This window comes from Leishmania major, chromosome 36 (assembly GCF_000002725.2).
Source record: "Leishmania major strain Friedlin complete genome, chromosome 36".
NCBI classification, from domain to species: domain Eukaryota; phylum Euglenozoa; class Kinetoplastea; order Trypanosomatida; family Trypanosomatidae; genus Leishmania; species Leishmania major.
The window spans coordinates 1,276,487-1,302,500 of NC_007287.2; the positions used below are offsets into that span (position 1 = coordinate 1,276,487).

A 26,014-nucleotide genomic window follows, 5' to 3' on the forward strand; every position below is an offset into this window, starting at 1 on the left:
GGTGGTGTTGCGCACGCCGACACACGCACTCGCGCATCGGCAGCGGCGGCGGGTGGGGTCTCTCAGTCGAGCCACTGAAAAAAGGAGCACTGTCGATTAGCACACGTGAGGAAGCGCTTGCCTCGCGAAGCTTCTTTGCGGGAGACGAGCTGCTTCGCTGGGGTACCGCACCCACACACAGGATCGACTCCGCCACTGGGCGTGTTCGCCGCCGCCGCATCACCACCACGGCCACCACGCTGCCCACCTCCCCGTACGCTGCGGCGTGCGGAAGGCTTCACAGAGGGCAGCGTGTACGTTCCTGAGGCGGTGGAGGCTACCGAGGCGGCGGCGCTCGGCACCGCAGATGAGTTTGCACCGCTCGTTGGCATCCCTTTCACAGCTATGTAGTCCTTGATGCGTGCGTCGCATCTAACGCAGATGGTGTCGAGCATGTTCAGCCCCGGCACCCCTTGACGCCCGCTAAAGTCGAACGTGAGGAGCACTGCGCTGCACGCGGGGCACCGCTGGGAGGGACTCGGCTTCACGGAGGCCGCCGCCGGCAGCGAGACGCGCAGTTGGCACGAGGGATAACCCCTGCACGACAGAAAAAACCCGTTCGCCCCAGAGCGTAGGCGCAGCTCGTGCTGGCGGCACGCGATGCACGTGGTGATGCCAATCGCTTCAAGTCCTTTGGCCAAGGGGCAGTCAGCAGTGCACTGGAAGCAGCGGAACTCGGCCGCGGCTTCGACGTCGGGAAGGGAAGCGGCTACACCGACACAACCGTAGGTGGTCACGCTCCATGCCTTCGGTGGACTTCCAAAGCAGTGCGGGCAGACGTGGTAAGACGTTTGCTTCTCGCGGTTTGCAACGCGCAGCGCGAGGAACCCACACAGTGGACACGTGTGCGGCGGGCTTACCGGCTCCAGCGTGTTGAGGCGGCCGTTTGGCACCCGATGCATCTTGTTGCACGCGTGGCAGCGTACGCTCCACACCTCGCGATCACGCTCGCCGGCGCGCTCGACGAGGTCCATTAGTCGGCCACACGTCCCGCATGGAATGAAGTTGGCCTTTACCACCGTTGCCTGGACGGCGCACGCGTCTGTCTCTACCTCTGGTTGCAAATACCGCTTCAGCTCCTCGTAAAACGCGTTTGTGTTCGCCATGAGGCGGCTAAAGATCTCCTCGTAGAGCTGCACCGCTGCCGCCACCACCTGCTCCTTTGTGGCAGCGCCGTTTGCGATGTCGCCCATCGCAAGCTCCATCTGCGCCCGCAGCTGTGGCTGCAGCAGGCTGGCCAAGCCGAGGGACTCATAGGCCGAGGCCAGGGCAATTCCCAGCGTCGTTGGCACCAGTGACTGACCCTCCCGCTTCACGTACTCGCGATCCAGGACGGTCTTGATGTGCTGCGCAATGGTGGCGTCCGTCCCAATGCCATTGCTGTCCATCAGCGAGATGAGATGCGTCTCCGTCAGGTGAGGTGGGGCCGAGGTACAGCCCTTCTTGAGTGGCACGGCTGTCGGCTGGAACGCGTCGCCTATCTGGTAGTTCGGGATGCACGTACTGTTCCACCGCTCGTAGGGAAAAATGTCCAGCCAACCACGCTGCAGGATCGTTGTCCCGCCGGTGGAGAACAGCTCCCCGCCAAACTCCGCTGACACCTGCGTCGTTGCGGCCACTGCGTCGGGGGAGAGCGAGGCGAGAAAGTGACGCACAATCAGATTGTACAGCCTGCCACGCTCATCCTGCGTCGCGTTCCACGCCTTGGTTGGGTGAATGGGCGGGTGCGCCTTGTCGTCGCGCCCGCCGCGGAGCGGCGGGCGCACGCGCGTGGCAATATCAGCCAGCATGGCTGTCGCATACTCGGCCACGTCGGCGTTTGAAATTTGCACTCGAACCAGCTCTAGCAGCTCGCTCTCTTGAAAAGTGTAGGAGTCTGTCTCCGTGCGAGGGTACGAGATCAGCCCTTCCTGATACAGAGACTCCGCCAGCGCCATGCACCGCTCAGAGGGGATGCGGAGGTGCGTTGCGGCCAACTTCTGCATGACGACGGTGGCCAGGGGCACCGGCGGCCGTCGGTGACTTGGACGCTGTTGCACGTTGGTGATGCGGCCCTTATGCCCCTCCGCCGCCGCCGCCAGCAGCATGTCTTCATAGATCAAGGTGGCCGCCACCTGATCGTACATGGAGCCGCGACTGCTGTGGAACTTGGTGTCGCCATGCTGCAGCTGAAGGGTGAAGAAGTCCTCCGGGACAAAGCCCTGCTGCTGCCAGTAGCGCCGCACCACAAAGCCGAGGGTAGGGAACTGACAGGGCCCAAAGCTCAGCACCCCTGGAATGGCGGCGAACAGGTGGCGAAACTTCACTGTCTGGTAGCGGGTAAAGGCCGCTCCGATGCGCAGATCCATCTCCTGCCGCGCTTCCACCGCGTCCGAGAGGCGCTTGTCCGGCAGTTTGAGGTTGTGCACGGCGTTCAGCAAGTCGCGTGCGGTGAGGGCGGAGAAATGGGCTCGCTTCACCTGCACCTGCGGCCGCTTGCTTTGCACCACCTGCATCACCTCAAAGCAGATGTTCTCGCCTTCCCGGTCGCAGTCCAGCCATAGGACGAGCGTGTCAGCTCGGCCGGCGAGCGCCTCGAGGTTCTTCTTCACCGGCTCGAGATCGGCTCGCACGTACTTGGTGATCGGCGCCGAGAAGAGTCCCTGAAACGGGTAGGTGGACCAGTTCTTGGTGTTGGGTGGGAACTGGTCCTCCATGAGGTGACCCGCCACCGATGTGACCAGCATTGTCTTACCCTCAAATTTAAACTCGTAGACTGGGTTAAACCGAGACTGCGATGGCACCGTGCGGCAGTTACCCCCTGAGAGGCTCTGCGCCATTTCCTTGGCAACGCTGGGCTTCTCGGCGACATTGAGCCACGTTGGCATCTCCCCCCTCCCGTCTTTGCGTCGACGTGTGAATGGGCGTGTCTGAGTGCGCGCGCCTACGTGTGTGTCTCTGTGCGCCTTTTAGTGTCCCCTCCCTCACACGTAAAGGCTTCTATGAAGCCAACAACAACAAAGGAAGGGGAGGAGGAGGAGCGGGCCACCAGCTGCAGTCCTTCAAGAACTGTCTTTCGCGGCGTCTGCGGATCCTTCGACGAGGCGCACACACGATAAACCGGCGCGACACTTCGAAGAAAGGGTGAGGTGGGGGCTACGAGAGTGGGATGGACACACGGCAGGGCGACACAACGAGTCGACCTTTCCGCAGACACTCGGCTAATGTAGCAGGAGCGTGCTTTTTGTGTGGTGGGGTGGCTCAGCTGCGTGCGCCTTCTTCGCACCAGCCCCGGTCACTATGCTCGAACGCCAAAGTACCGGCGTTACACGTCGCAGAGAAGGAGACGAGACGGCAACGACGTAAGCAAGGAGAGTGGACGTGGGAAAGAGGGGAGGAGAGGTGGTGGTAGAGAGGAGTGGGGAATGCAGAGGAGGCTACCAGGCATAGGTGCGCCTTGTCAACGATGGTGCGCAGCCTTGTTCTGTTTGATCCGTCCGGCTTTCCATCTTCCTGACCTCCTTCCTACCCTCCGCACACCCCACCACGGTGCCTGCAGAAGGAGAATTCCGCCACGAAAGCAGAGCGGAGGGCTCAGAGGCGAGGAGTGGGAGGAGTAGAAAAGACGATACGGGGGTGGGGGTTGGGGTGCGGGAGGAAGAACACAGAGAAGACTGATCGGGGAAAAAGCCCAGCTATCACGGTGGGCGCACGAGTGCCGGCTGTCCCACATCCTTCGCTACCACAAGAATGGTGTGTGTGTGTGTGTGTGTGTGAGGGGGGCCAGAGAGAGAGAGAGAGAGAGACGCTACAGCAGCGACCTTCACGCTCTGCCGCTCCGCCCGAGCACGCAGGAAGACCAGCAGAGCGAGAGCGAGGGCCGCTGTCTGTACCGTGCTTTCCTCCCACAGGCGCATCTTGGGTTCTTTCCCGTTCTTAAATCTTTTTTTTTTGAGTCTTTGCTTCTTCTCGACGCTGCTTTACAGAACTAGAGGTACACACAGCCAAGCACACACACACACACACACACACACACGCACGCACGCACGCACGCACACACGCACAAAAGTAAAGTGCACCGCAAAACAAACAAACAAAACCCGAAAGGAAGCGACGAGTGAGCGATTTGAGAAGACCATGCGCGCATGTGCTCGAACACGTGCGTTACTAAGTATGCATACATGGTGACACAAATTCTGTGTTCCCCTTTTCACCCTCATCTTTCGGATGCCATGATGTTTTCTCTCTTCCATGTCTCCTCGTCTTTTCGCTTTCCTTTGTCGCGCGTGTTTGTGCTGCTGCTGGCGCGTGTGTGAGCGTATCGTTCGCGCTTCAGCCTCCCGCCATCTTTTCCTCCACGCACGCTGCCCTGGAAAAACAAAACTACGAAACAGACAAGCAAAACAAAGTAAAATAAGAAAACAAAAAAGATAAAAACGTAGAGGAAAACATGCCAGCGCACCAGTCCACGCCGTCACATAAGCGTGCTAACCGTCAACAACAACTACAGACCACTCAGTGCGCCATCGACGCGATCACGACTTTTCGAGACAGAAACAGGAAGGCCCACTGAAAAGACAAACACCAAGTCGTGCGAGAGAGAGAGAGAGGAGAAGGAAGAGGAGGAGGAGGAGCAAAGAGACACCCAGCCAAGACACGCACGCAAACGTCATCATCAGCAACGCACACTACAAAGAAATGACGAAGGAAAAAAAAGCACTAGTGGGAGGGAGGGAGGGAGCCGTAAAATGGAAGGAAGAAACATCAAGAGACCCATCGAGGCATCCACCGCCCCACCTCCCCCCATTTGTCTGTTTTCGCACCATTCGATAATGTTGCTTTTCTTCCATTCGTTTTTTGTCGTCGCCATTATGCTCTCTCTCTCTCGGTGCTGTCGAGTCTCCCCCCTCTCTCTCTCTCTCTCCCCCTCCCCTCCTCTCCTTTTCACTGCTGCGTCGTTGGTATGCTTACTCTGTGCTTCCATGTGATACGGTTCCCTTCCCCACCCCTCCTCTTCCGCGCGCGTCCTGTTGCATCTTGACTGCGGCTGCAGGTCATACGCGGAGCACCCGAGAGGGGTGGGAAGGGGAGAGAACGAAAGAAAAGCACGCACAGAAATGAGGGAGGTCGCTTTGGTTTTGGAGGCACCCAAACGTGCGACGTGCACGTCCTCCATCAGGACAGCGGAAGCAGACACAGGGATGTGAGGAGAGAGAAGAAAAACGGAGACGTGGCTGAAGAGTAGTGGTGGTGGTGGTGGTGGAAGACTCGTACAAACTTGAGCCTCAAACAAAGCCAGACTGGAAACGTAAACAAACAAACAACAAAAAAAAGGGAGTGCTCCACTATGAGATACGGGAGAGATACAGGAAGCAAATGCGCGTGTCTGCACTCAGGTGAGGCGATCCCCCCTCCCACAAAAAGAAGGAGACCTATAGACATTGCACGTGAAACGGTGCGTGTGGCAGTAGATGCGTATCGACCTTGGCGTACGAGTTGCATGATGAGTCAAGTTTGTGTGTGTGTGTGTGGTGTCCGTGTCTGTCTATCTGTCTGCCGTGGATGCGTGTATCGATGCTGCAGCTGCTTTCCCCGGTTGACCCTGACATACACCCACACACGCCCAGAGAAAAAGAACAACCAACAAGGAAACAAGAGCGAAATCAGATGAAAGACAAAACGCAAGAGGGAACGCCGCGATACCGAAGGAAATCATAAAGCACACAAACAAGCACACGCAAACGAAGGGGGAGGGAGGGAGGGGGGAGCAGGCGAAGCACAAACAACAAAACAACAACACGCAGCCGTCTTTTCCTCAGCATCGTGCCAAATCCCAGGAAGCCGCCACCTCTCCCGTTTCAGAGAGAGGCACACACCGACACGGTTTTGTCCTTTTTTGTTGTTGTTGCTGTGCCCTTCCGCCTCCGCGACGCGGTGTGCCGACTGGTGTGCGCTGTGTACCCTTCTGTTCGCGACCCGCATCCCAAGTAGAAGAGCCACATCGATACCCGCACACACACACACACGCACACACGCAAAGACTCATCACTATCGACACACGCATCTTTACGGAGCACAGCTCTAAGACACGAGTCGGCAGCGCTTCTCGGGAGCCAGAGACAAAGGTGCGCACGTGCTGCCGAGAGGTTCTATGTCGCTCCGTGAGCACCCGACATTGCCTGGGGATCCGCAAAAGTGCGTGCCTTTTATGCGTTTCGGTCGGCGCGCTTGCTTCGGTCGAGAGAACGAGAGAGCAAAGTCCGGAGGCACCGAGACGGTTGGGAGGGGGAGGGACGCGACGAGAGAGAAGTGCTGAAGGAAAGAAAAAAAGGGTGTGGGGGCGTTACGACTGTGGTCTCATGTGTGCATGTTGCTGAAAAGGCAGCAAACACGGCGGCACGCATCATCACTACCACAGCCAGAGCGCGAGTTGGAGAGGTTTATGCCACACCGCCATCGCCACCTTCTTGCTGTTGCTACTTCCGGACAGCAAACAACAGTGCGTTACCTTACAGCTGGTCATCCGTCCACAAGTTGAGGTTCTCACGGAGGAGGCGCACAATGGTGTTGGACTCGTGGTAGGCCTCGTCGTCGAGCGTCTCGAGCTCCGTCACGGCCTCGTCGTAAGCCTGACGAGCCAGCTGGAAGCCCTTCTCGTGCTCCTTCATGATTTCGTAGTAAAACACAGAGAAGTTCAGCGCCAGACCGAGGCGGATAGGGTGCGTCGGAGCAAGGGACGAGTTCGCGACGTCCGTTGCCTTTTGGTAGGCGCTCAAGGCTGCCTGCCGCTGTCCATCGCCGGAGTCGATCTCGGCGTAGTAGCGGTGGTAGTCGCCCTTCATCTTGAGGTAAAAAACCTTCGCCTCGCCGCCCTGGGCGGCCGGGATGAGGTAGGTGTCGAGAAGACTGAGCAGGTCGTCGCAGAGCGGGGAGAGCTCTGCCTCTAACTCCCTCCGCATGTTCACCACGAAGGGCAGTGTGGCGCTGTTCTCCTTGGCGTTCTCACGACTCTCGATAGAGGTAATGACGCGCCAAGCGTTGCGGCGCGGCGTGATCACGTTCTTGTACGCCACCGACAGCAGGTTACGCTCCTCCGTGTCGAGCTCACTGTTCAGCCGCACATACTTGCGAATGCAGAGCAGCATTTCGTCAAAGCGCTCTGCTTCCTCGGCCAGCTTGGCCATGTAGATGAGTTCGGCGAGGTCATCGGGAAGCTTGATGTCACTCGGCCTGGGGACCACCTCGTCTTGGATGGCGACGTTTTTCCACTTGATCGTCTCCGTCATTATTCCAGAGGGAAGGGAATATGCTTGTAGTCTGTAGCGTATTTTGCTGTTGAAGAGTGTGTGTGTGTGTGTGTGTGTGTGGAGAGGGGGGAGGGGGACTCGCTGTACAGTCGCAGGCGTGTGTGTGTGTGTAGACTAAGCGTTGTAAGAGGAGGCACAAGCAAAAAGAAAAGACGGATTCGATGACGGGCAAGTCAGAGGGCGGGTGGGGTAAAGCGCGGGCAGGAAGTATGATGGCAGTGTATATGTGCACGGTAATTCCTTTGAGGGAAAATGAGGAGACAGGGAGGAGGTATGCGGAGTGGAGGAGGTGGGGTAGGGTAGATGGAGGAGGAAACGAGAGATCGAGTAAGACCATGTGCCCTCTATAGCGTCGCTGACGGCGTGTGTCTGTGTGTATGTGTTTGTGTGCGTGCGTCGGTGACGCAGGTTTACACGGAGGGCGCACAGACAAATCCTATTAGGAAGCACACAGACCGCACAGGGGCGTATTCCCGTGCCATGTCCCTCAAAAATGAGAGGCAGGAGACGAGTAAGCAGACGAGAAGCGGCCGCTTCGTCGGTGAGCCGGTTCTGCTCTCAACTTCGAAAAGGAGAGGGGAGGAAAAAAAAAAGAAGGAGAAACACATGCAGAGCGCGTCCATGTACATGTGTGTCCGAGCATCACACAGGATAGACAGACACACACGCACATACACACATACGGAAACGAGCTTGCGCACAGGAGAGGGTTTTCGGTTACGCACATATGATGGGTCGTCGGTTACCGGGCTAACTGCACGAGACGAGTGTGCAGATCCTCTGCTTGTTGACTTTGGTTTCTCAGCATGCCAATAACGTCACTGTAGGCGCTATCGTGGAGTACAGTGCCGCTGGCGGGGATGGTGGCGGGCTCACCTTCAAGAGTTAGTGCGCGCCCTGTGGCTCGCGAGACACGGTACAGCTCTGCTTCTTTTTCTATCAGTGCGGTCATCAGCTTGCGGCGAAGGCGGTCTGCCCTTGCCGCTTCGTTGGCGCACTGCTTTTTGTACGCCTTCAGCTCTCGTCGCAGCTCTCTCACCTTGAGAGCAGAGGCTTCCTCCACATCACGCAGCTGCGATTCGCACAGCAGGGCAGCACAACGGTGGCTCTGCGCCTCCTCTGTCGAGTTCGCCAAGCGCATGGTCAGCTGCTGCACCTGCAGTGTTACCTCCTCGTGATTCATGAGTGCCTTGTTGAGCACATCTAGTTGCTGTCGAGCGACGGCAAGCTGATCGGCAATGTTCTGTTTCTCACAGGTCAGCCACGCCTCTTGCTGGGCAGCGGTATCCAGCTGACCCTGAGATTGCTGCAGCTTTGCCGCCAGGCTATCGTGGCGCGACTGCAGCGCCTGCAGAGCTTGTTGTCCCTCGCGTAGCTCGCCATCCATCTTCTCGAGACGCCATTGGAGCCGCGTGTTTTCCTCCTTGAGGGCGGCCTGCGCGCAACGCAGCGCGCTCGCCTCGACCACTGATGCGTTGCGCGCCTGCGTCACCTTTTCCTCTGCACTCGCTTGCATCTTACGGTAAAGAGATCGTTCCTCCTCCAGATTGCTCTGTGCCGTGGCAAGGTCCGCCGTGAGAGATGCCACGCGCTCGTGCAGCTCCTCCCGCGCCTCTGCTGCATCCTGCGCTACCTGGGCCATCTGCGCCTGGTGGTCGGCTTTGAGTTGGGCGAGCCGGCGGCGCGCCTCTTCCGCTTCAGCGCGAAGTTCCTCGACTTGGTGTTGTGCCACCGTGGCGGCCGTCGAGAAGCGCTCCTTGAGCAGAGCCGCTTCGTTCTGCAGCTCGGTCGAACGCCGCACTGCCGCTCGCATCTCTGCTAAGTCCGCTTCCATGGCGCGGCAGCGCTGCTCTAATTCGAGGTTGCGGCTCTGCTGTTCGCGTAGTGCGTTGTGGGCTGTCAGCAGCTGCTGGCTGTGCCGCTCCCGATCCTCCAGCAGCTGTGCATGCATGGTGGCGCACCGCTCCTCCAGCTCCAGTGTTTGCCTCTGCGCTTCGCGCAACCGTTGCCCGTCCGCCGCCGTCTCGACACGTTTGATCATATCCTCCAGCTGCTGCTTTAGCTGTTGCACCTCTTGATCATGCTCCAGCGACGCGTCTACTGCGCTCTGATGCGCACAGGCGAGTTGGGACTTGAGGTGCTCCGTTGCGACGGCAGCAGCGTGGAACCGCTCTCGAAGCCCTGCCGCGTCGTCCACCTCTTTCTTCAGCTTTAAAAGCTCTTTGCGCTGCTGTTCCTCGCGCGCCGCCGCCTCGTCCAGCTGCCACTGCTTGCGTTCGCATACTGCCTTGGTGTTCTTGAGTTCCAGCGAGAGAGCGTTGTACTTGCCAGTCAAGGCGGAGAAGTTCTCCTGGAACTCCGCACATGTCTGCAGGAGCTCGGAGTACGATGCCATGGCGAAGCGAAGCGGAGGGGGGAGGGGTAGGGGTGAGCAGTCAAAACAGCTGAAAAAGCGAAGACAGGTAGAAGGCACTCGACTATGAAACCGCCGATACTCCGCTCTAGTGCACGGCACCCGCCTCGTGTGTCTTTGTGTGCCAGGGAGTGCGTCAGTGCGCACACGATGATGCTTGGCAATCGAGAGAGAGAGAGATGTTCTTCCTTCGTTTCCCGATTTCCTTCTCCAAGGCGACAAAGAGCGCCAAGAGAGAGAAGAGGAGCCAAGATCACACACACACACACACACACACACACACACACCTAAAAAAAGCGAAAGAGGAAGTGCCCGACAACGGTGACTCCGACACGTTGCCACCACACTAGGATAAAACAAACAAACAACCGCCGCACCTTCCAGCGTCACAATGCGTGCACGCGCACACTCACACTTGACCTACTTACCAAACAAACAAATATTGATCTATCTATGCTGCTGTACACGCAGGGGGGGCGACCAAAGAGAGAAACCCTTCAACGTGCTCGTGTTCATGTATGCATGTATAAATAAATATATATATATATGTATGCGAACGTGCGTGTATGCGTGTGTCTAAGCTACTGCGCCATAGGCATGAGAGGGCCGCCGCTTGAATAGCAAGCAGGCAGCAGCAACCGCACAGACAGAGAAACGCAAAATGGTACACGCGAAAACAACAAGTTCGCCCTTTCTTTTTCCGCAGGGATTTGGGAGGGTACGGAGGGCTGGAGGCGGCGTTGTGGGCGGAGAACGCGGTAGTGTGCGCGTCTATGGCTGCTTTAGAGTGTACGTGTGCTGGAGTGTGCGCAAGTAAGTGTTTGCGCAAGGGATGTGCCACACACTCGCACTGCGGCTAGAGGTGGAGCGGGGAAAATGTCTGCGTGACGAAACAAGGGCGAGAGTGGAAAGAGATTCGTTACGGTGGCTCTTCTTAGCAGCGTCAACACGAAGCAGCGTCTTGCTTGTTCACCACTTTTTGTTTCGCGTGTCAGGGCGTTTTTGCGGGATTACATGCCCACGCCGAATCGCAGGGGACGTGCTTCCGCAGCCAAACAACGAAAAGAAAGACAAGGCCGAAGGAGAGCAGGAGTAAGAGGAAGGGGGGGGAGCGGCGGCGAGAGGCATTTCAGTTTGGAGGGTATGTGAGGATTTAAGGGGGGGGGGAGGAGGGGTGAGCGCGTCAGTGATGCGTCAAACACCAGCGCAGCCTCGCGTACGGGATACACGCAGGCGCTGGACGGTTTTAGGTCGAGTGCTGCAACGCCGTTGGGAGGTCCCTGGTTCACGCACGCGTGCTCAATGCCAGCATCTTCAGCATTCCTTCTTTAGCTGTGATTGAGGCTCTTTCCGTCTCTACCCCGTTTGTTTCTCTGTCCTCCGCATTATGATGTGTCGGTGAGGGAGCAGTCACTGGATGTCGCACGACTCAGCGAAGATCACGACGACAACACCACGTGTAGCAAGCGAGCAACGCGTCTGCGACACAAACGCGCACGCCACCCACGCGTGCGCAAAGATAGGGGGTTGAAGGCGATGGTCTTGACAGAGCCGCAGCTTCCACCACTGCAGCACCAAAGAGGAGACACGCGCGCTAATTTGAGTGGGGAGAGTGCAGGCATGGTACTGCAGTAGCCGATGTACGCTGCCACCCCTCAGTGAATAAAGGAAGCGACGCGGGCACCGATGGCACTGCCAAGCGTGCTGCTGCTCGCCACTGTGGGTACCGGCACAACGCTGCTGTCCGCCACGAACAGCCCGGCAATCCCTTTCACGCGCAGCTGGCTGTCTACCACGGTCCCCATGGCACAGGTGCCGTAGAGATCTCCGCCGCTCTTCACATGCTCCGCCAAGAAGGCGGCTGTGCCGCATTGTGTGATGAGGCCGTCGCGGGGGTGGTGCAGTGCCGCACCGTAGGACCAGAACGGGCTCACGTGCCGTCCCTTCTCATCGACGTGGTTGACTGACCGCAGGGTGCCGTCGCGTGTGGTCAGGAGGCCCACCCACTGCACCCCTTCGTCCATGGCCAGCACATCCTCCCTTGTGGAGAGCATCCCGCTTCGAATGAGCGTGGTGCCCTTGCTGCCGTCGTAGAGCACCTCGCCGCGACTCGACGGGTAGTGATGCGTCACCCGCATTGTGAAGCCGTCCATCGGCCAGTGCACCATCCCCATTTGCGGAGTGCGAAAGAAGAGAATGGACAGATCCGGCGCGTCTTGCTGCAGCTGCGACCGCACGTAGGCAGCACCCTCGACGAAGGCGCTAAACACGCCGCTGCGGTTTTCTTTGTACTCGCGCCACTGCCGGTACAAATACGACGAGTTGCGCCAGCTGATGGACTTGCTGTAGACGTTGGATGAGTTGCGGATGCGAAAGACGAGATCGGCGGCGCTTGTGGTGATCAGATTCTGCCCGACCGCCGGCGCGTCCAGCACGCTACCTTTCGCACCGATGCCGCTGCGCTGCAGCAGGAGTGGACTGCGCAGCGTTCCAGCGCACACCACGACGTGCCGGGCCTCCAGTAGCCTCTTGTCTCCACGATGCGAAACCTCCACCGCGCGCACCCTTCCAGCCGTGCAGTGGATGCGCTCCGCGCAAGTTTCGTCCAGCAGATCGAGGTTTGGGGTGCGGGGCCGCGTGCCCCCAATCAACGCGTGGAAAGCCTGCACGCGCGCGCCTCCGTCAATGTAGGACTGCATGGCCGAGAAGCCGTCCGCCTCGCCAGCGTTGAAGTCGTTCGTCGCAGGCACTCCTGCTGCCTCGCAGGCTTCGAAGAAGAGCACATTCATGCCTGAGTCGATATTGCTGCGCTGTGCATCCGTCACGCGCAGGGGGCCGTCCTCACCGTGGTCGCGCGAACGGCCGCGTGAATTCGCCTCCAGAATCTTGAAAACTGGCAGCAGCGTGTCATAGGTCCAAGAGGCGTCCGCCCATCCTTCGTAGTCCTTGCGAGTGCCGCGCATGTACTTCATGTCGTTGCAAAGCCAGCTGCCGCCGAGGCCACGGCCAAGCGTGAACGGCAGAGAGCGGCCGGCTAGGTTTGCCTCCGCTACGCACGTCAACGTCTGTAGAAATGGCCTGGCCTTCCGCACTGATGCGATGTAGGGCTGCATTAGCGGTATCCGCATCACCTGCGGAACAGCCGCGCGACTGCCTTGCTCGATGAGGGCGATGGAAGCAGCAGGGTGGCGCAAAGCGCAGGCGCGCGCGGCCGCACAGCCCGCGGCGCCGGAGCCGATCACGATGATGTCGTACGCCTTGCTCATGCCCCACCAACAAAGGCGAGAGGAAGAGCAGGTCCGAAATCCCAGGTGGACAGTCCGCCAACGCCGTTGATGTCGCTGAAGGTGTGCGGGGTACTCACTGCGTGGCGTCGTTGCCCTTGTGGAGGCAGGCAAAGAGGGAGACACCGTAAACGGCTTGGGGGCGATAGTGGTGGGTGCAAATAACAGATGTGCGTGTGCGGCAGCAGTCGCCCCGAGAAGAGCATCCAAGAAGGATATTATTATGTTTCCTTGGGGGGGGGAGGAAGTGCAGTGATGGCCCGCTGTCCCCTGGCTGCAGAAAACGATCGGTAGACCACGTGCGGCTTTGAGGAGAGTGCGCACACGCAAGGAGCACTCTTCGCAGCATGCCTTCTTGCCATCTCTGACTTACTCATACACGAGCGCGTGCACGCTCAAAAACCTTTGCAACCCTTCGTCTCCTTGCAGGACCGCCCCTCTGGCGGGGGGCAGGAAGAGGTCACCATCGTACCTCTGTGCGTGTTTCCGTATGTGAAGCAACCACCTCATCAGCGGGGGCCGCGTTGGCAGAGACGCCGACGCCACGCGCGTCATTCAATTCTCCTAGTCGATTCCTCGTCACACACAACTGTAAACACAGGCAGACATGAGGACAGGCACTAGCTCTTCGCTGGTCTTATTCCCTTCTTGTCGTCGGGCATTGTCGCCAGCGGCGGTCGCTCAGCTGCGCGTGCGCGGTCGGAGGCGAGAAGCACGAGCCCGTGCGGCTCCTTGTAGCCCATCGGGTCGTCGCGGAGGTGCTGATGGACGTCACAGAGCGACGCTCCAGCCCACTTGCGGATGAGGCGCACCTCTTCCATGTCGGTCTCGAGCAGCCTGCACTGCATCTCCACACCTTTCTTGAAGCGCCGGACATACTCCTCCGGCGGCGGCGGCATGCCTGCCTGCTGCGGGATCTGCTGTGCCTTCAATTCCTCGATCTGCTTTAGCGTGTACGTATTAACGTCTTCGAGGCAGTCGACGCAATGCAGGCAATTCAGCGCCCTCTTGTGACTATTCTGTGCCTGCACAATGCCGATGCCCAAGGCCTTGATGCCCTGGCGCGCGATGACTGTGGTGGTAAGGCAGGCGACAAAGCTCGCCATGACAGAGCCGATCGGGTGACGCCGTATCCAGCCAATGCGCTGGCGGCCGAACGACAAAAGACCGAGCCCGGCAGCGGTGCCGATGGCGAGGGTGCTGTTCATGGTCATAAAGTCGTACCGCCATCGCCCGCCCTCCTTGGCGCGCACGGCACTGGTCAGGAGGGCGTAGCGCAGCATGCCGTAGCTCGTCGCCATCGGCATTACCTTTTCCTCGTCGATCATCACATACCCTCCATGAATGTCGAGAGGCACCGTTTTGCCGAGGTACCCGCTCATCATGGGCACATTCCAGTAGGTGAACTTGTGCGGCTTTAACCCCACCGCCATCACGGCATCTGTGCTGAGGTGCTTGTAGCCATCGGACATGTCCTCGTGGTAGAGAGAGATGTGTGTGGCGAGCTGGTGAAACTGCGCCTTGCCAATAAAGTAGAGGCTGTCCATGGCTTTCACCACTGCACTCGTGTTCGCTTCGTCGCTCCGCGTGTGTGCTGCGACCTTGACAAGGAAAGAGGGAGGGGGAGAAGAGGCAGAGGAATCGTTGACATGTGCACCTGCATGTGTGTTACGCAGAGCCCATGAAGGAAAACACATTCCGAATCAACGCCTACCGGACACGGATGCAGAATGGAGGGAGAGAGGCGATAAGAGTCGCGGTGTCCCAAGTGGGGTGGGTGAAGGGTGGGAGGGCAGCAGGCACGAGCGTCCGCCCCACCAGCCACGAGTCGCGAAAACATCCCCCTATGACTCCCATCACGTGGGCAGTACGCCGTACATAGAGAAGAGGGGCTGGAACATGAGCAATTTCGAAAACACAGATCGCTAAACTGATGTGTGCATACGTGATCGAGAGTGTCGGTAGGGGGAAGGGAGGGAGGGGGCTTCGGAAACACGCACCTAGGCAGGTTTGCAGGATACCTTCCAGTGCAGCATCCCGTGCTGCAGCAGAGAAAAGGGGCCTGCTCGTGCCGAGGTGGTTTATCGTTTTTTTTTTGTTTTGCATACGATACGTGCTCTTCGCACTTCGTGTATCGCTCCTGCACTCCGCTCCCCAATGGCAAGGGAGGCGCGTTGGCTCTCGCAATAGATCGGGGAAGAGGAGTAAGGGAATGACAAGCACAGCCAGGCTAACCGCTGGCAAGCACAACACTTCATAGCAGCACACAGGTACCTGAGGTAGAGGCAGGACAACAAACAAAAAATAGACAACGAAAAACGGCGTTGGGAAATACGCACAAACCGAAAAGGGGCATACCTCAGAATGGGAGAGTGTGGAGCAAGGGGAGCCGTGGAGAGAGGCGGGGGTGGGCTGGTTAGAGCGCACCTCCAAGCGGCACCGCTTCCCCCCCCCCCCCCCGCCTCCCATCCACTGGGCGACGTATGCGGCACCCACAACAGAAAGAAAAGAGGATTGCGCACGCGCACAAGCACTGGGGGGACGTTACGTCTGGGTCCTGCTTGCATCTTTACTCGCCCATGGCCATCTAGCAGCGGCAGCAGTCTCACGGTCGACTCAGATGGCTGCACCCCAAAATAAGCAGGTTCAGGAAGATGAAGAGAATGCTGCCAATGTAGAGGAATAGTTGCACCGTCTCCCCGGGTGGCAGCAGGCGCGGCGCGTCCGTGGCGCTGGTCACTGCCGGCGTGGGCAGGTAGCGCTGGAGTGCTACATCCCCTGGTATGACCTCGATGATGCCTCATTGGCCCTCCACTACCTGGTCGTTCACCAAGGTGGTTCCCATGTGCAACGACAGCGATCGCACCCAGGTATTGCCGGCGGTGCTGTGCACTGCGCTCCCGATCTGGTTGAACTCCGGGTCTGGCATCTTCAGCGCGGTGTACACCGCATCCGTCGCCTGCACGGCTGTGCTGGATGCCAGGAAAGTGCCCGCGCCGCGCCGGTCAATCAGGTACAGCGCCGTCGTCCCGTTATGCTGATTCGCCCTCAGGGTGTACGCCATCCACGCTGTGTTTATGTCGATAATGCAAGCGTGCGTCACGTAGCCGTTGTTGTTGTGATCGCTTGGGTGCACGTAGCTCACGACGACAGACGCGTTTCCGCTGGCGCTGCTGCGGAGCTACGGCTTTGTCCAGAACCCCGTAGTGGTCGTGGTGCCGTCGATGCACGGACTCGTGAAGAGACCATGGAGAGAGGCGCTCAATTGGTCCGTCTCGATCTTGTCCTTGGCGGAGGCATTGAACACCAAGCCCTCGAAAAGAATCTCCATCTGGTTCAAGTCCGTAAAGAAGCACGTTTTGTTCGCGACGGACGTATAGGTGCACCCGCACACGCCTCACACACGTTCGTCTTCTGCTACGGAGCCGCTGCTGCTGGTGCGCCAGGCGACATTAGCATCAGGAATGTCTACAGGGAGACGCTCCGTCGTCTCCTGCAGCACGAGCATCTTCATCCCGTTTCCGGCTCTGCTGGCCGAGGCCGCGGGAGTCGCGAGGGTGGCTTTCGCAGCGGAGGACACCGCCGATGACTGTGCCTACGCAGACGAGTAAGGCAACACGTGGATGGCGCTTCAGCCGACCGCGTTGGAGTTTTGCGAGGACTCGCTCTCGGCGCTCGCACTACTGCTTCTGCTCTTCGTGGTGCCAACAAGTGTGTAAGATGTGGACAAGGAGTGTAGCTGCGTCCTGAAGGCCTGCTCGATCTCACCAAGCGCCTCCACCGTTACGCTGTTCTGCTGCTTGTTGGCGGCTGTCTCACAGTCGTGGTAGAGACCTGACGCAACAGTCGCGATGCCTTTGCTCTCCTTCACGATGACACCCAGCGACGCAGCCACCTCCGCTACCGAGAGAGCCAGCGGTGAGCTGGCAATCAGGGCTCAGTGCGAAATCATCGTGAGCGACTGATAGATGAGTCCGTTCCGGTAGAAGGACCCATTTACCGCCAAGGCGCCGCCGCGTTCATTCCAAACGGATTCAGTCAAGTCCCTGATGCGACCGACCGGCTCATCGAGCACTCCGTACGGGGTCGACCAAAAGATCGACTCGTCGAAGGAGTCGTATACAAACTGCCAGCCTCTGCTGGCGTTGTAGCGGTTGTCCACGAAGACGAGCTCGATGTTTGGCGTGGCCGTCGCGTTCACGATCTCCATCAGCACCTCCAAGCCTAAGTCTATGCCTGCCATGACGACTGCGTAGCCCTCAGCATTGAAGGCGATGGGGAGAAGGTAGCTAATCGTGCGCCAAGCCTTTTGCGGGAAGATATTGCATGTCATGTAGGCCCGCGTCCACACCACCCGATGCCGCCAGAGCGCTTCCCTTGGTGGCCGTGGTCGCTACTGAGAGCAGGTCGGGCATGCACTGCTCGACGTACGCTCTACTCATCAAGGGGCCGCCGTCGCCGGTGTTCGAGACCGTGTCCCATTGCCTCACTGTGCTGTCCTTGGATACGCAGAAGCATACGGACCTGTTGGTTTCATTGGGGGTGCCACCGATCTGACCCCAGTGCCGACTCGTGAAGACCGTCGAGGCTGCCGCGGGGAAGGCGCGCACGACGCATGTCCTCATGTTGGCCATGAGGCTCAGTTGGACGTTTCTGACGAGCGAAGAAAAGGCGGTGACAACAGCGGTGCCCATGTCATACCCTTCCACCGAATCTCGCATGTAGGCCCAGCCGATGGTCTGCGCAGCCCGCTCAAGAGCGTGCAGCTCCTCTGTGAAGGACGTGAAGGCGCTGCGGATGGTGTCGGTCGGCTCAAGCCCGGAGTGCGCGCGCACGGCGGCGTTCACCGCCTTTACAACAACCTGCTGTGCATACTTGAAAAAGAGGAGAATAATCACCGTGGTGAAGATGAGTCCCATCGCCTTGGGGTTGCGCACAAAATACTGGAAGAGGTCGCTGATGTAGCGGATGAACCGCATGCCGCAGTCCCACGAGGTGAGCACCACCACCACCTCGCACTCCCCATCGGAGTAGATCGTGTTCTTCATGACCGGGTACACTTCGTTCATCCTGCGCCGACGCACCCCGGTGCTGTTGGTAGCCTTTGCTGCCGCCGCGACCTGCTCGTTATCGCGTTCGAGCGGGCTGGCGTGGACATCGTCCATCTCGCGGTCGCTGTTACCGCTACACACCACCACATCAGTTGCCCGCCCTCGCAGCGGTGGAGGGGCACGCGAGCCACGCCGTCGGGGGTGTCCTCTTCACACGGCGCCAACGGGATGCCTTTCGAGAACATATTTTTTAGCCGGAGGCTTCGAATCGTTGTTGTCTTTTTCGCTGGTCAAAACACAGCCGCACGCACACGCAGAAAGGGGGGGGGAGACAAATAACTGGTACGCTAGGGTCAAGAGAAGTTTAAAGTGACCGACTACAGAGGCACAGGGAAGCACCTGGTCAGCTCGCACGCACAGAGAGAGAGAGAGAGAGAAAACGAATACACGCAACGATTTCTTTCAGAAGTACTGAAACACACTTAGGAAGGGAGGGTTGGGGTGGGGTGAGTCTGTGATGGCGAGACAGCAGCGCCCTTTCACAACGAGGAGACGACGAAAAATCAATAGATAAACGAGCAAGCTCTACCCCTGTACCACACATACATATACAAACACACACACACACACACACACAGCCACGCTTGCAGCGCATGCGCACAAAACCCTGCAGAGGTCCAAGAGACGGACGTCAATGAAGATGGCGCCGTCAGCGAGGTCACCAGTGTATATACACTACAGGGAGAAGAAAAAGCATACAGATGTGCGCCACTCGTACAGCCGCACATCGCGGGTAGAGTGAAACAAGGTCCATTTAGGTAGAGACGAGTAAGGACGGGTAGGAGGTTGTAGCGTGAGAGAGGGGGCCTACCACTGGGAAGAAGAGAGAAGGTCACGTCTAATGAATGCTACGCTCAAGTGCATTGCTGCATGAGTGTGTGCGCGTTTGTGTGAGGGCAGCCGAAGCAGCACGGCCAAAATTGAATGGGCGAGTGGCCGGGGTGGGTGCGGTGAGAGGTGGATAAGTGGCAAAGATGGCTTCAGGAACATATAGCGTAGTAGAGAGAGCCATGGAGGAAGATAGCCGGCGTTATCAGGGCCATGGGCTACGTGTTTCCCTCTTCACCACCCCCAGGAGCGCAGCGGCGAGGCGCACGCCTCTTAGTGCATGCGGCCCCGGTACTCGCACGTTCGTGGTACTTCTTTTTTTTTTGTTTTCGTCTCTCTCTCTCTTGGCACTTTTCGAGAAGTCAGGTGCTCGCTCACATCTGTTACCACCAAAGGAAAATAAAGGAATCCGGCGCGTGTGCATGTGTGTCTGTGCATCATCGACGTTGGCGACTACGCGCGCCGCTCTCTCTTTCTCTCTCTGCTTACGCTCCACACACACACACACACACACACACACACACACACATACACACAGAGAGAGAGAGAAAAGCAGTGGCAGGCTTGACAAGAGGGGGGGGGGAGAGAGGGCGGAGCGTCTACACAGCCAAGGATGAAAACGTCAAGAAAAGAAACAGAAAGCAGGATGGCAGCGTACCGGGGGAGATGATGCGTCAGATGTGTGTTTGTACCCTCGCGTGTGCATGGGGAGAAAGCGCTTGTGCACGTCGTTGTGTCAAGGGAAGGGATTTTAAACAAAGGTAACGGTCATCGACTATGGCGCCACGAGGAGAAGATGCTGCGCCTCGTAGGCAAGCTGGCGGACACTCGTCGCGTGCTGTTGGTGCTGCCAGGCGAGGGCAGTCACTGTGGGACCGGCAAAGCGCAGGTAAACCCAGAAAGAGTTCCAGCGCGTCCAGTACTCCAGCACGCTGGTCGAAGTCGAGGAAGGCAGGCACAGCTTCGTCGAGTGCACTAGCACGCGCAAATACTCGACGAGGCCGGGCACCACCTGGCGGAAAGGCGTTCCCTCTACTACGGTACCCCTCAGACGCCAGTGTGCGACAAGGCCGCTTGATGCCGCAATTGGCGGTTTCAAAGTCAACTTGTAGTACAACTGATGCGTCGGCACGTCGCGTGTGGAGAGCCAATAGGCGTCTTTCGCCTCCACTGAAATAGCGCCAGCCGCTGGTTTGCTAAGCAGCTGGCGTACCGCGCTGCTGATGATTCTGGCGTGCTCCATCAGCGACGGAGACACCGCACGGACGCCTACGCTAGCAGTCTCGTCTTCATGCATATCGACCAGTACGACGACTACATTCCCATCCAACCAGACAGCCGCCTCGCACAGCCCGCCCGGCGGCACATGGCACCGAAACGAAGTACATGCGATCGGTGCGTAGAGAACTAGGTAGTACTTGAGAGACTGCACCACGACACGAGGCAGCCGACTGTCCGCCATGACTACGTGCAGCGATGGCAGATCAAAGACACAGCAGTGTACACTGTCACGGCCCAGCGACGACGGTGCGTCGCCATCAGGCCCGGCTGTACATCCGTCCACAGGCCGCCACAAAATGTGGCGCACCACCTCTTCGACGCGTCCCAGTTGCAAGGAGGGGAGCTCGCGGTCGCTCACGAAGCGCAGCGGGAACCCGAATGCCGCTTCGGCAGAGAGGTGGTGAGCCCAGTCCTGTGCTGACATGGCAGCGCCTGACCGACCCATTCGCTCCGTCGCGCCATCACGTGCCTTGCACTGCGCTGCCAAAACGCTGGAGATGAAGGTTGCGCATCTGGTAAAGAAAGACCGCAGCGCCGGACGTGCCGCGGTGTCGGAGGAGACCGCCTTATCTGTCGTCGGCGTCGAGGGAGTTGAGCTGCCGGTGCCAGCGGGTGGGCCTTCTTTTCTGCCTTTTTCCATATCGGGTAACGTGAGCCGCAACACCGTGTCTGCGCTGTAAAGCAGCTCAAACAAGGCACAGCTGAGCTGTAGTAGGTGGTGAGTGGTGAGCGCAGCCTCGTTGCCGCCACGCACGTGCGCACTCACCCACAAGTCTTCCGCTGGGCTCATAAGGCAGACGCTGCTGCGCTGCTTTCGAATCGTCTGGCGCCGGCTGCAGTGTACCCCAAATAGAGGTGCGAGGGAGCTGATGGCGATGCAGAAGCCTACTTGGTTCATCTGCAAGTTGAGGTGCGTGTCAGATGGGAAGTAGAAGAGGATGTTGTCCGCCCCGTGCTTCTCTTTATCAGCGCAGAGGAGCGGGCAGTAAACGGCGAGGCTGATGAGCGGCGCGGCGACATCCGACGACGTCGTGAGGGCCATGGGAGAGGCGGACGGTGCGCGATCGAGGCAGCGAGGCGCCGAGAGATAAGTAGGCAAAGACAGGCAGCTAGAGGAGATAGAAAAGCAAGAGTTTGCTGCTTATAAAGCTGTGCTGGTGCTTGAAGGCACGGAGATGCACCTACTTTTTGTAGTTGAGCGATACGTCAGTTTCCTTTCCGCGTGTGTATGTCATGCGGTGTACCCGTTGCGCATCCACACACGCAAGCACAGCGCGAAGTGGCGCTTGCAACGGGTGGGGTGAGGGCGCAAGTGACCAAAAGGCAGCGGTGAAACGGCAGAGTTCATAAAGTGAGATGGTAGGAAAGAGAGCATCGTGGCTGCACAAGGGAAACAACGATTGATGCAATAGGGCCGTGCCACCCCCCACCTCCGACACACACACACACACATACACACCCTGCGCATCAGAGCGCGCACCGACTCGAGAGAGAGAGAGAGAGACAGAGAGCGGGGTTACAGCAAAGAGTGGCACACCAGCGCAAAAGGCGCATACCGTCACGCACTCGCCGCACAAGAGGCACCGCCGCCCGTCCTCCTTCCTCCTCTTCTTCCCTTCTATCTCTGAATAACTGTGATGGATTCTTGGAGACACGACAGCTTACCTTCAACTCAACACCAAGAAGAAAAATTACAAGAACAGCGACACTGCAACAACATGACGCGTCTCTGCACAAGCAGCACTGTCATTCAGTACAAATCACTTCTGCGCCGCTGAACCAAGGTCGTACTCTTTCCACGCATCCATCCACGCCTGCGTTGTGCGCGGGCCTTCTCGCTGCAGCACATCGGAGCGGCCGGTGCACAGCATACGCTCGACACACTCCTCTAGTTGCCGTCTCGCCGCCGGGTGCGCCACTTTCGGATCCTCTGGGCGCGTCGCGTAGGCCTCCTCCGGCACCTGAGCTGTCATCGGCGGTGGCGGCGGCGCCACACGCGAGGCGCACAGTTCCATCACAGCGCGAAATGCCAGCGGCTCATACTGAGCCAGCTGCTGCTGGGTGCGGGGCAGCAGCATCAAATTCTGCCGAGCCAGGTCGTTGCGGAGGTGCTGCCACCCACTGCCGTGCTCGTGAGCGGCGCTATCGACGTTCTTGCGCACAATGGCGCGCTCCCAGTGGGCCTTTTGCTCCACACGGTAGCGAGTCTGAGTGCGCATAAGAAAGGTAATGCGCTTCAGCCCGACCTTGCGCTCCAGCCGCGCACGACCGCGCAGCATGCCTCGCAGCCGGTCCAGCTCCGCTGTGGCGCGGTAGTACAGCGACACACCCGTGGAGCGCAGCATTGCCGAATAATGCGAAGCGAAGAATGTTGGCTTACGTTCACAGATATGCAGTCATGGAGAGAGGGATGATGAGACAGCAGAGTATGCGCAGAGGAGGCTGCACAACACTACATAGGGCTCACAACGTGACTTCCCTAGAGCTCCTAGAATGCCTGCATATGGAGAGGGGTACCGGGCGGAGATGAAGAGGGGAGAGGGGTTCCACGGCGATGCAACACAGCTGAGCATCTACGTAGCGAGAGGAAGCGCACTGCTCGCTCGCAACGCAATATGTGTGGACAGTGGTAGCGGCTGAGCACCACACTCCGTTTTTGTATTCTTTGCGAAGCTGGTCTTGAGGTCGATGAACGCTGGAAAGGGAAGTAGTCGACATGAGCACTTTCTTCACCCTTCCTCGCCTTGCCCCTCTCCTTCTCCCCGAGCAACGCCTTTGCTGACGAAGAGACGTGCACACCGCACACGTGTTGCGCTCGTAGCATCGTGCGCTTCGATAAGCTTCGCACGAGCTGCTAGTTCACCATCCCTCTTTTCTGGGGGGGGCGTCACTTTTGTGTTTGAGTTTTACTTTTTTTTTCATATATTTGTTTTTCGTCGGTAGGGATGCTCGGACACGCGAGTCGCGGAGGGTATGTGGATGAGGAAGATGCGTGGGATCGGCGATTGGCCTCCCCCCGCCCCCCTCCTGCCCGTCTCGTCCTCGGTGACCGTCATACAACGCCACGGAAATGATAGAAAGAGCAAGACAGAAATCAATACAAAGAAGTGAACGAGAGCGAGCGTGCACCTGTAGCTTTCCGTGCCCGGTGGCGCGTTGCGGGTGCGCACATGAATGGGTGTGAGCCTCGCACAGGCTCACACGCACCTCCGGCACGCACGCATCGAATCCACCCCGCAGGTCGTGGTCTTATTCCTCCTGGTCCTGGATGTTGAAGTACTTGAGCTGGTACGTCCCCTTGCCGGTGGCGAGGATGCGGATCCAGTCGCGCAGGTCCTTCTTCTTGAGGAACTTCTTCGTGAGGTACTTGAAATACTTCTTGCGGTACGCCATCGTGGTGCTGATGGTCAGAACGTTGTCGTTCATCGACAGGCGGACCTTATCAGACAGCTTGCCCTTGCGCCCGTTCAGCTTCGTGTTGTCCTGGAAGAACTGCTCGAAGTTGCCAAGCACATCCTCACTGAAGATGCCGTCGGCGGCCGGGATGCTGCAGTCAATCTTGAAGACCTTCTTGCCCTTGGCCAGCTGCTTCTGGCGGACGTAGCTGCGGGAGCCAACCTTAGCGCGAACGGCGACCATCTTTGCAAAAGAAGCGGGGGGGGGGAAGGGAACGGCGGAGCCGATGCGTCTGCGGAAACGTGAAAGAGTGCACGTTGCTGTCGGCGAGATGGGCGGCACGGGTGAGCAGCGGTTTGTGTGTGTGTGTGTGTGTGTGACGGAAAAGAGGGAGGGACGGGGAGGAAGGGAGGGCAAAAAATCCATAGTCGGAACCAGCAGGCGAGTAGAGCTGTGTGTGTAAAACAAGGGGAGGGGAGAAGCGCAGCACCACACGTGCGAGGAGCAGTGGGCCGAAACGTGCCCTTGCCGTCCACCAAATTCTCGTGAAGGGCAAAGGAGACGACGACTCGACAGCGGTGTGCGCGTCGTTGTAGTCGAGGTTCGCTTTCGCTAAGCGATCCCCCAATCACACACACACATGCACAGAAAATGCAAAAAAAAAAACAATGCGTCGCCGCCTCGTGGTGCGAGTCTGCATCATCGGTTCCTCTCTCAGTTGAATCTGGCTGCGGCAGGAACGTGCTTTTGTGCGGCTTGAGCTTCGTCGCGTTGGTGCGGTCATTTCGTTCCGCCTTTCCTTTTTTTCTCTCTGTGTGTGTGCCCTTTCCTTTACGCACGCGCTCGAAACGCTACATGGACAACGGTCCATCGACATCCCATTCCTCATGTCACCCATGCCAACCAAGACAGACGCAGGGCACGCGCACATGCACACAGACGCCACCGCTATCGAATCAACCATACGTGCAGTGGGACAGGGGGTGCACGGAGGCAGCCACGGCAGTCGGGGAGTTTCGCTCTGATGCGCCGCCCACGTGTGTGTGTGTGTGTGTTGTGCGTGCCTGTGTGTTACCGCGCTCTGTCTCAGCAACGGGTGTGATATCGTGCCTTCCTTCCGCAGCGAAACAAACGAGGCGATGCAACGCCACCACAATGCGTAGGAGAGAGAACTCGACAAAAAGCATCACAGCGTGTCCACTCTCTGCCATTCAAGCCGAGCTCAAATCCACTCGAGCCCCCGGCCTGTCACAGGCCCCTATCGCGTGGTGCGAGGCAGCTCTAGACACGCCTTTCAGCAATGCGTCGGCCCAGTCATCTGAGAGCACCGCCTCCTACCTCGAACTCTACCCACCACAGACCTCGCAGGCTCTCTCACAGCCGCTCCCGCATCGAGCCGGTCGCCACCTGGTGCATCCCTCCCCCGGGGTGGCTCAGGCTCTCCCCACCAGCCGGCAGTGTGAGGGCCAGGTGGCATACATACTCGAATCACGCTGACGTTTTGCCCATCATATGGACGGTGTGCAGGCGTGTGCCTTGCTGCAGGTCCCTCCGACGCACCATCATCCACAGCCTCGCCGCCGACATCCGTTGCGATGCATCGCTCTGAACTCCCCCTGCGCCGTAGGTGCATGAGCCTGTCACCACCAGAGGTGGTTTGGCATTGTCAAGGGACGAGGAGGGGCTGCCTGGCTTCTCCCCACAGAGTGAAAATACACGGAACCCTGTGATAACACACAGTCAGGTGTTCATAGTCACGAGGGAGCAGAGAGAGAGTGAAAAAGAAAGAGAAAGGGACAAACAACAACAAAGGTATGTGAGAAACAGGCCCACTCGGTTGCGAGTCTGGCGGCGGAGGGAAGGAGTGAGGGCGGGGGAGGGGGGGGGTCGTGCGAGAGGGAGAGAGATGGAGAGAACGGTGCCCCACAAAGTAAAAACAGACCAAACACCGAATGCGACGATGCACACAGGTACCTTCACGCCAAGATATCCACACACAAAAAAACTGCAAGCGAGACCGAGAGAAAGAGAGAATCTACGCTAGCGAGACTACTGCACCACTGAAGGCGGACAGGAGTGCCCTTTCCCCGACAACAGTTCACTTACACGGCACCTTCTCATGTGCTATCGGCGGCCTCGTCGGTGTCTTCTTCAGGCAAACTGAGCGCTTCGCCTTCATCGCCAGTGGTGCCGTCAGCCCCCCGCTCTGCGGCCCCACTTAACAGCTGGTTGAGGAACACCTCAAGGTCCTTGTCCACGGAGCTGCTGCCGCTGTCGGCAACCTTGCGTCCGCGAAGCAGGCCGGAGGGGTTCGGGTTGTGTCCAGGCTGAATGAACCAGCGGTAATAATCGTCGTCGTAGATCTTCTCCTGCTGC

At 58.6% G+C, this 26,014-nt stretch overlaps 10 protein-coding genes across 10 annotated transcripts in view; all 10 read right to left on the reverse strand.

The window, feature by feature from the left end:
• Positions 1 to 62: 62 nt before the first annotated feature.
• Positions 63 to 2,906, reverse strand: LMJF_36_3200 (putative DNA topoisomerase III; the record flags this gene model as incomplete). The annotated part of the gene is made up of 1 exon (XM_001686847.1): positions 63 to 2,906. The coding sequence occupies one exon, from the start codon at positions 2,904 to 2,906 to the stop codon at positions 63 to 65; it is 2,844 nt and encodes a 947-aa protein (XP_001686899.1).
• Positions 2,907 to 6,527: 3,621 nt separating this feature from the next.
• LMJF_36_3210 (14-3-3 protein-like protein) lies at positions 6,528 to 7,304 on the reverse strand (the record flags this gene model as incomplete). Its single annotated transcript, XM_001686848.1, has 1 exon — positions 6,528 to 7,304. One exon carries the CDS (start codon positions 7,302 to 7,304, stop codon positions 6,528 to 6,530), a length of 777 nt encoding a protein of 258 aa, XP_001686900.1.
• A 763-nt stretch (positions 7,305 to 8,067) lies between these two features.
• On the reverse strand, positions 8,068 to 9,720 carry LMJF_36_3220 (conserved hypothetical protein; the record flags this gene model as incomplete). Its single annotated transcript, XM_001686849.1, has 1 exon — positions 8,068 to 9,720. One exon carries the CDS (start codon positions 9,718 to 9,720, stop codon positions 8,068 to 8,070), a length of 1,653 nt encoding a protein of 550 aa, XP_001686901.1.
• A 1,673-nt stretch (positions 9,721 to 11,393) lies between these two features.
• LMJF_36_3230 (putative oxidoreductase) lies at positions 11,394 to 13,004 on the reverse strand (the record flags this gene model as incomplete). Its single annotated transcript, XM_001686850.1, has 1 exon — positions 11,394 to 13,004. The coding sequence occupies one exon, from the start codon at positions 13,002 to 13,004 to the stop codon at positions 11,394 to 11,396; it is 1,611 nt and encodes a 536-aa protein (XP_001686902.1).
• A 638-nt stretch (positions 13,005 to 13,642) lies between these two features.
• LMJF_36_3235 (conserved hypothetical protein) lies at positions 13,643 to 14,569 on the reverse strand (the record flags this gene model as incomplete). Its single annotated transcript, XM_001686851.1, has 1 exon — positions 13,643 to 14,569. The coding sequence occupies one exon, from the start codon at positions 14,567 to 14,569 to the stop codon at positions 13,643 to 13,645; it is 927 nt and encodes a 308-aa protein (XP_001686903.1).
• Positions 14,570 to 17,311: 2,742 nt separating this feature from the next.
• Positions 17,312 to 18,187, reverse strand: LMJF_36_3240 (hypothetical protein; the record flags this gene model as incomplete). Its single annotated transcript, XM_001686852.1, has 1 exon — positions 17,312 to 18,187. One exon carries the CDS (start codon positions 18,185 to 18,187, stop codon positions 17,312 to 17,314), a length of 876 nt encoding a protein of 291 aa, XP_001686904.1.
• A 1,549-nt stretch (positions 18,188 to 19,736) lies between these two features.
• On the reverse strand, positions 19,737 to 21,284 carry LMJF_36_3250 (conserved hypothetical protein; the record flags this gene model as incomplete). Its single annotated transcript, XM_001686853.1, has 1 exon — positions 19,737 to 21,284. The coding sequence occupies one exon, from the start codon at positions 21,282 to 21,284 to the stop codon at positions 19,737 to 19,739; it is 1,548 nt and encodes a 515-aa protein (XP_001686905.1).
• Positions 21,285 to 22,002: 718 nt separating this feature from the next.
• Positions 22,003 to 22,587, reverse strand: LMJF_36_3260 (conserved hypothetical protein; the record flags this gene model as incomplete). The annotated part of the gene is made up of 1 exon (XM_001686854.1): positions 22,003 to 22,587. The coding sequence occupies one exon, from the start codon at positions 22,585 to 22,587 to the stop codon at positions 22,003 to 22,005; it is 585 nt and encodes a 194-aa protein (XP_001686906.1).
• A 904-nt stretch (positions 22,588 to 23,491) lies between these two features.
• Positions 23,492 to 23,881, reverse strand: LMJF_36_3270 (putative 60S ribosomal protein L22; the record flags this gene model as incomplete). Its single annotated transcript, XM_001686855.1, has 1 exon — positions 23,492 to 23,881. One exon carries the CDS (start codon positions 23,879 to 23,881, stop codon positions 23,492 to 23,494), a length of 390 nt encoding a protein of 129 aa, XP_001686907.1.
• A 1,874-nt stretch (positions 23,882 to 25,755) lies between these two features.
• The window catches only part of LMJF_36_3280 (conserved hypothetical protein), a gene marked incomplete at both ends in the record, with an annotated part of 3,513 nt that continues 3,254 nt past the window's right edge, over positions 25,756 to 26,014 (reverse strand). Inside the window, one exon of the mRNA XM_001686856.1 lies at positions 25,756 to 26,014. This exon is cut by the window's right edge and continues 3,254 nt beyond it. Within this exon, the coding sequence (XP_001686908.1) occupies positions 25,756 to 26,014 (259 nt within the window).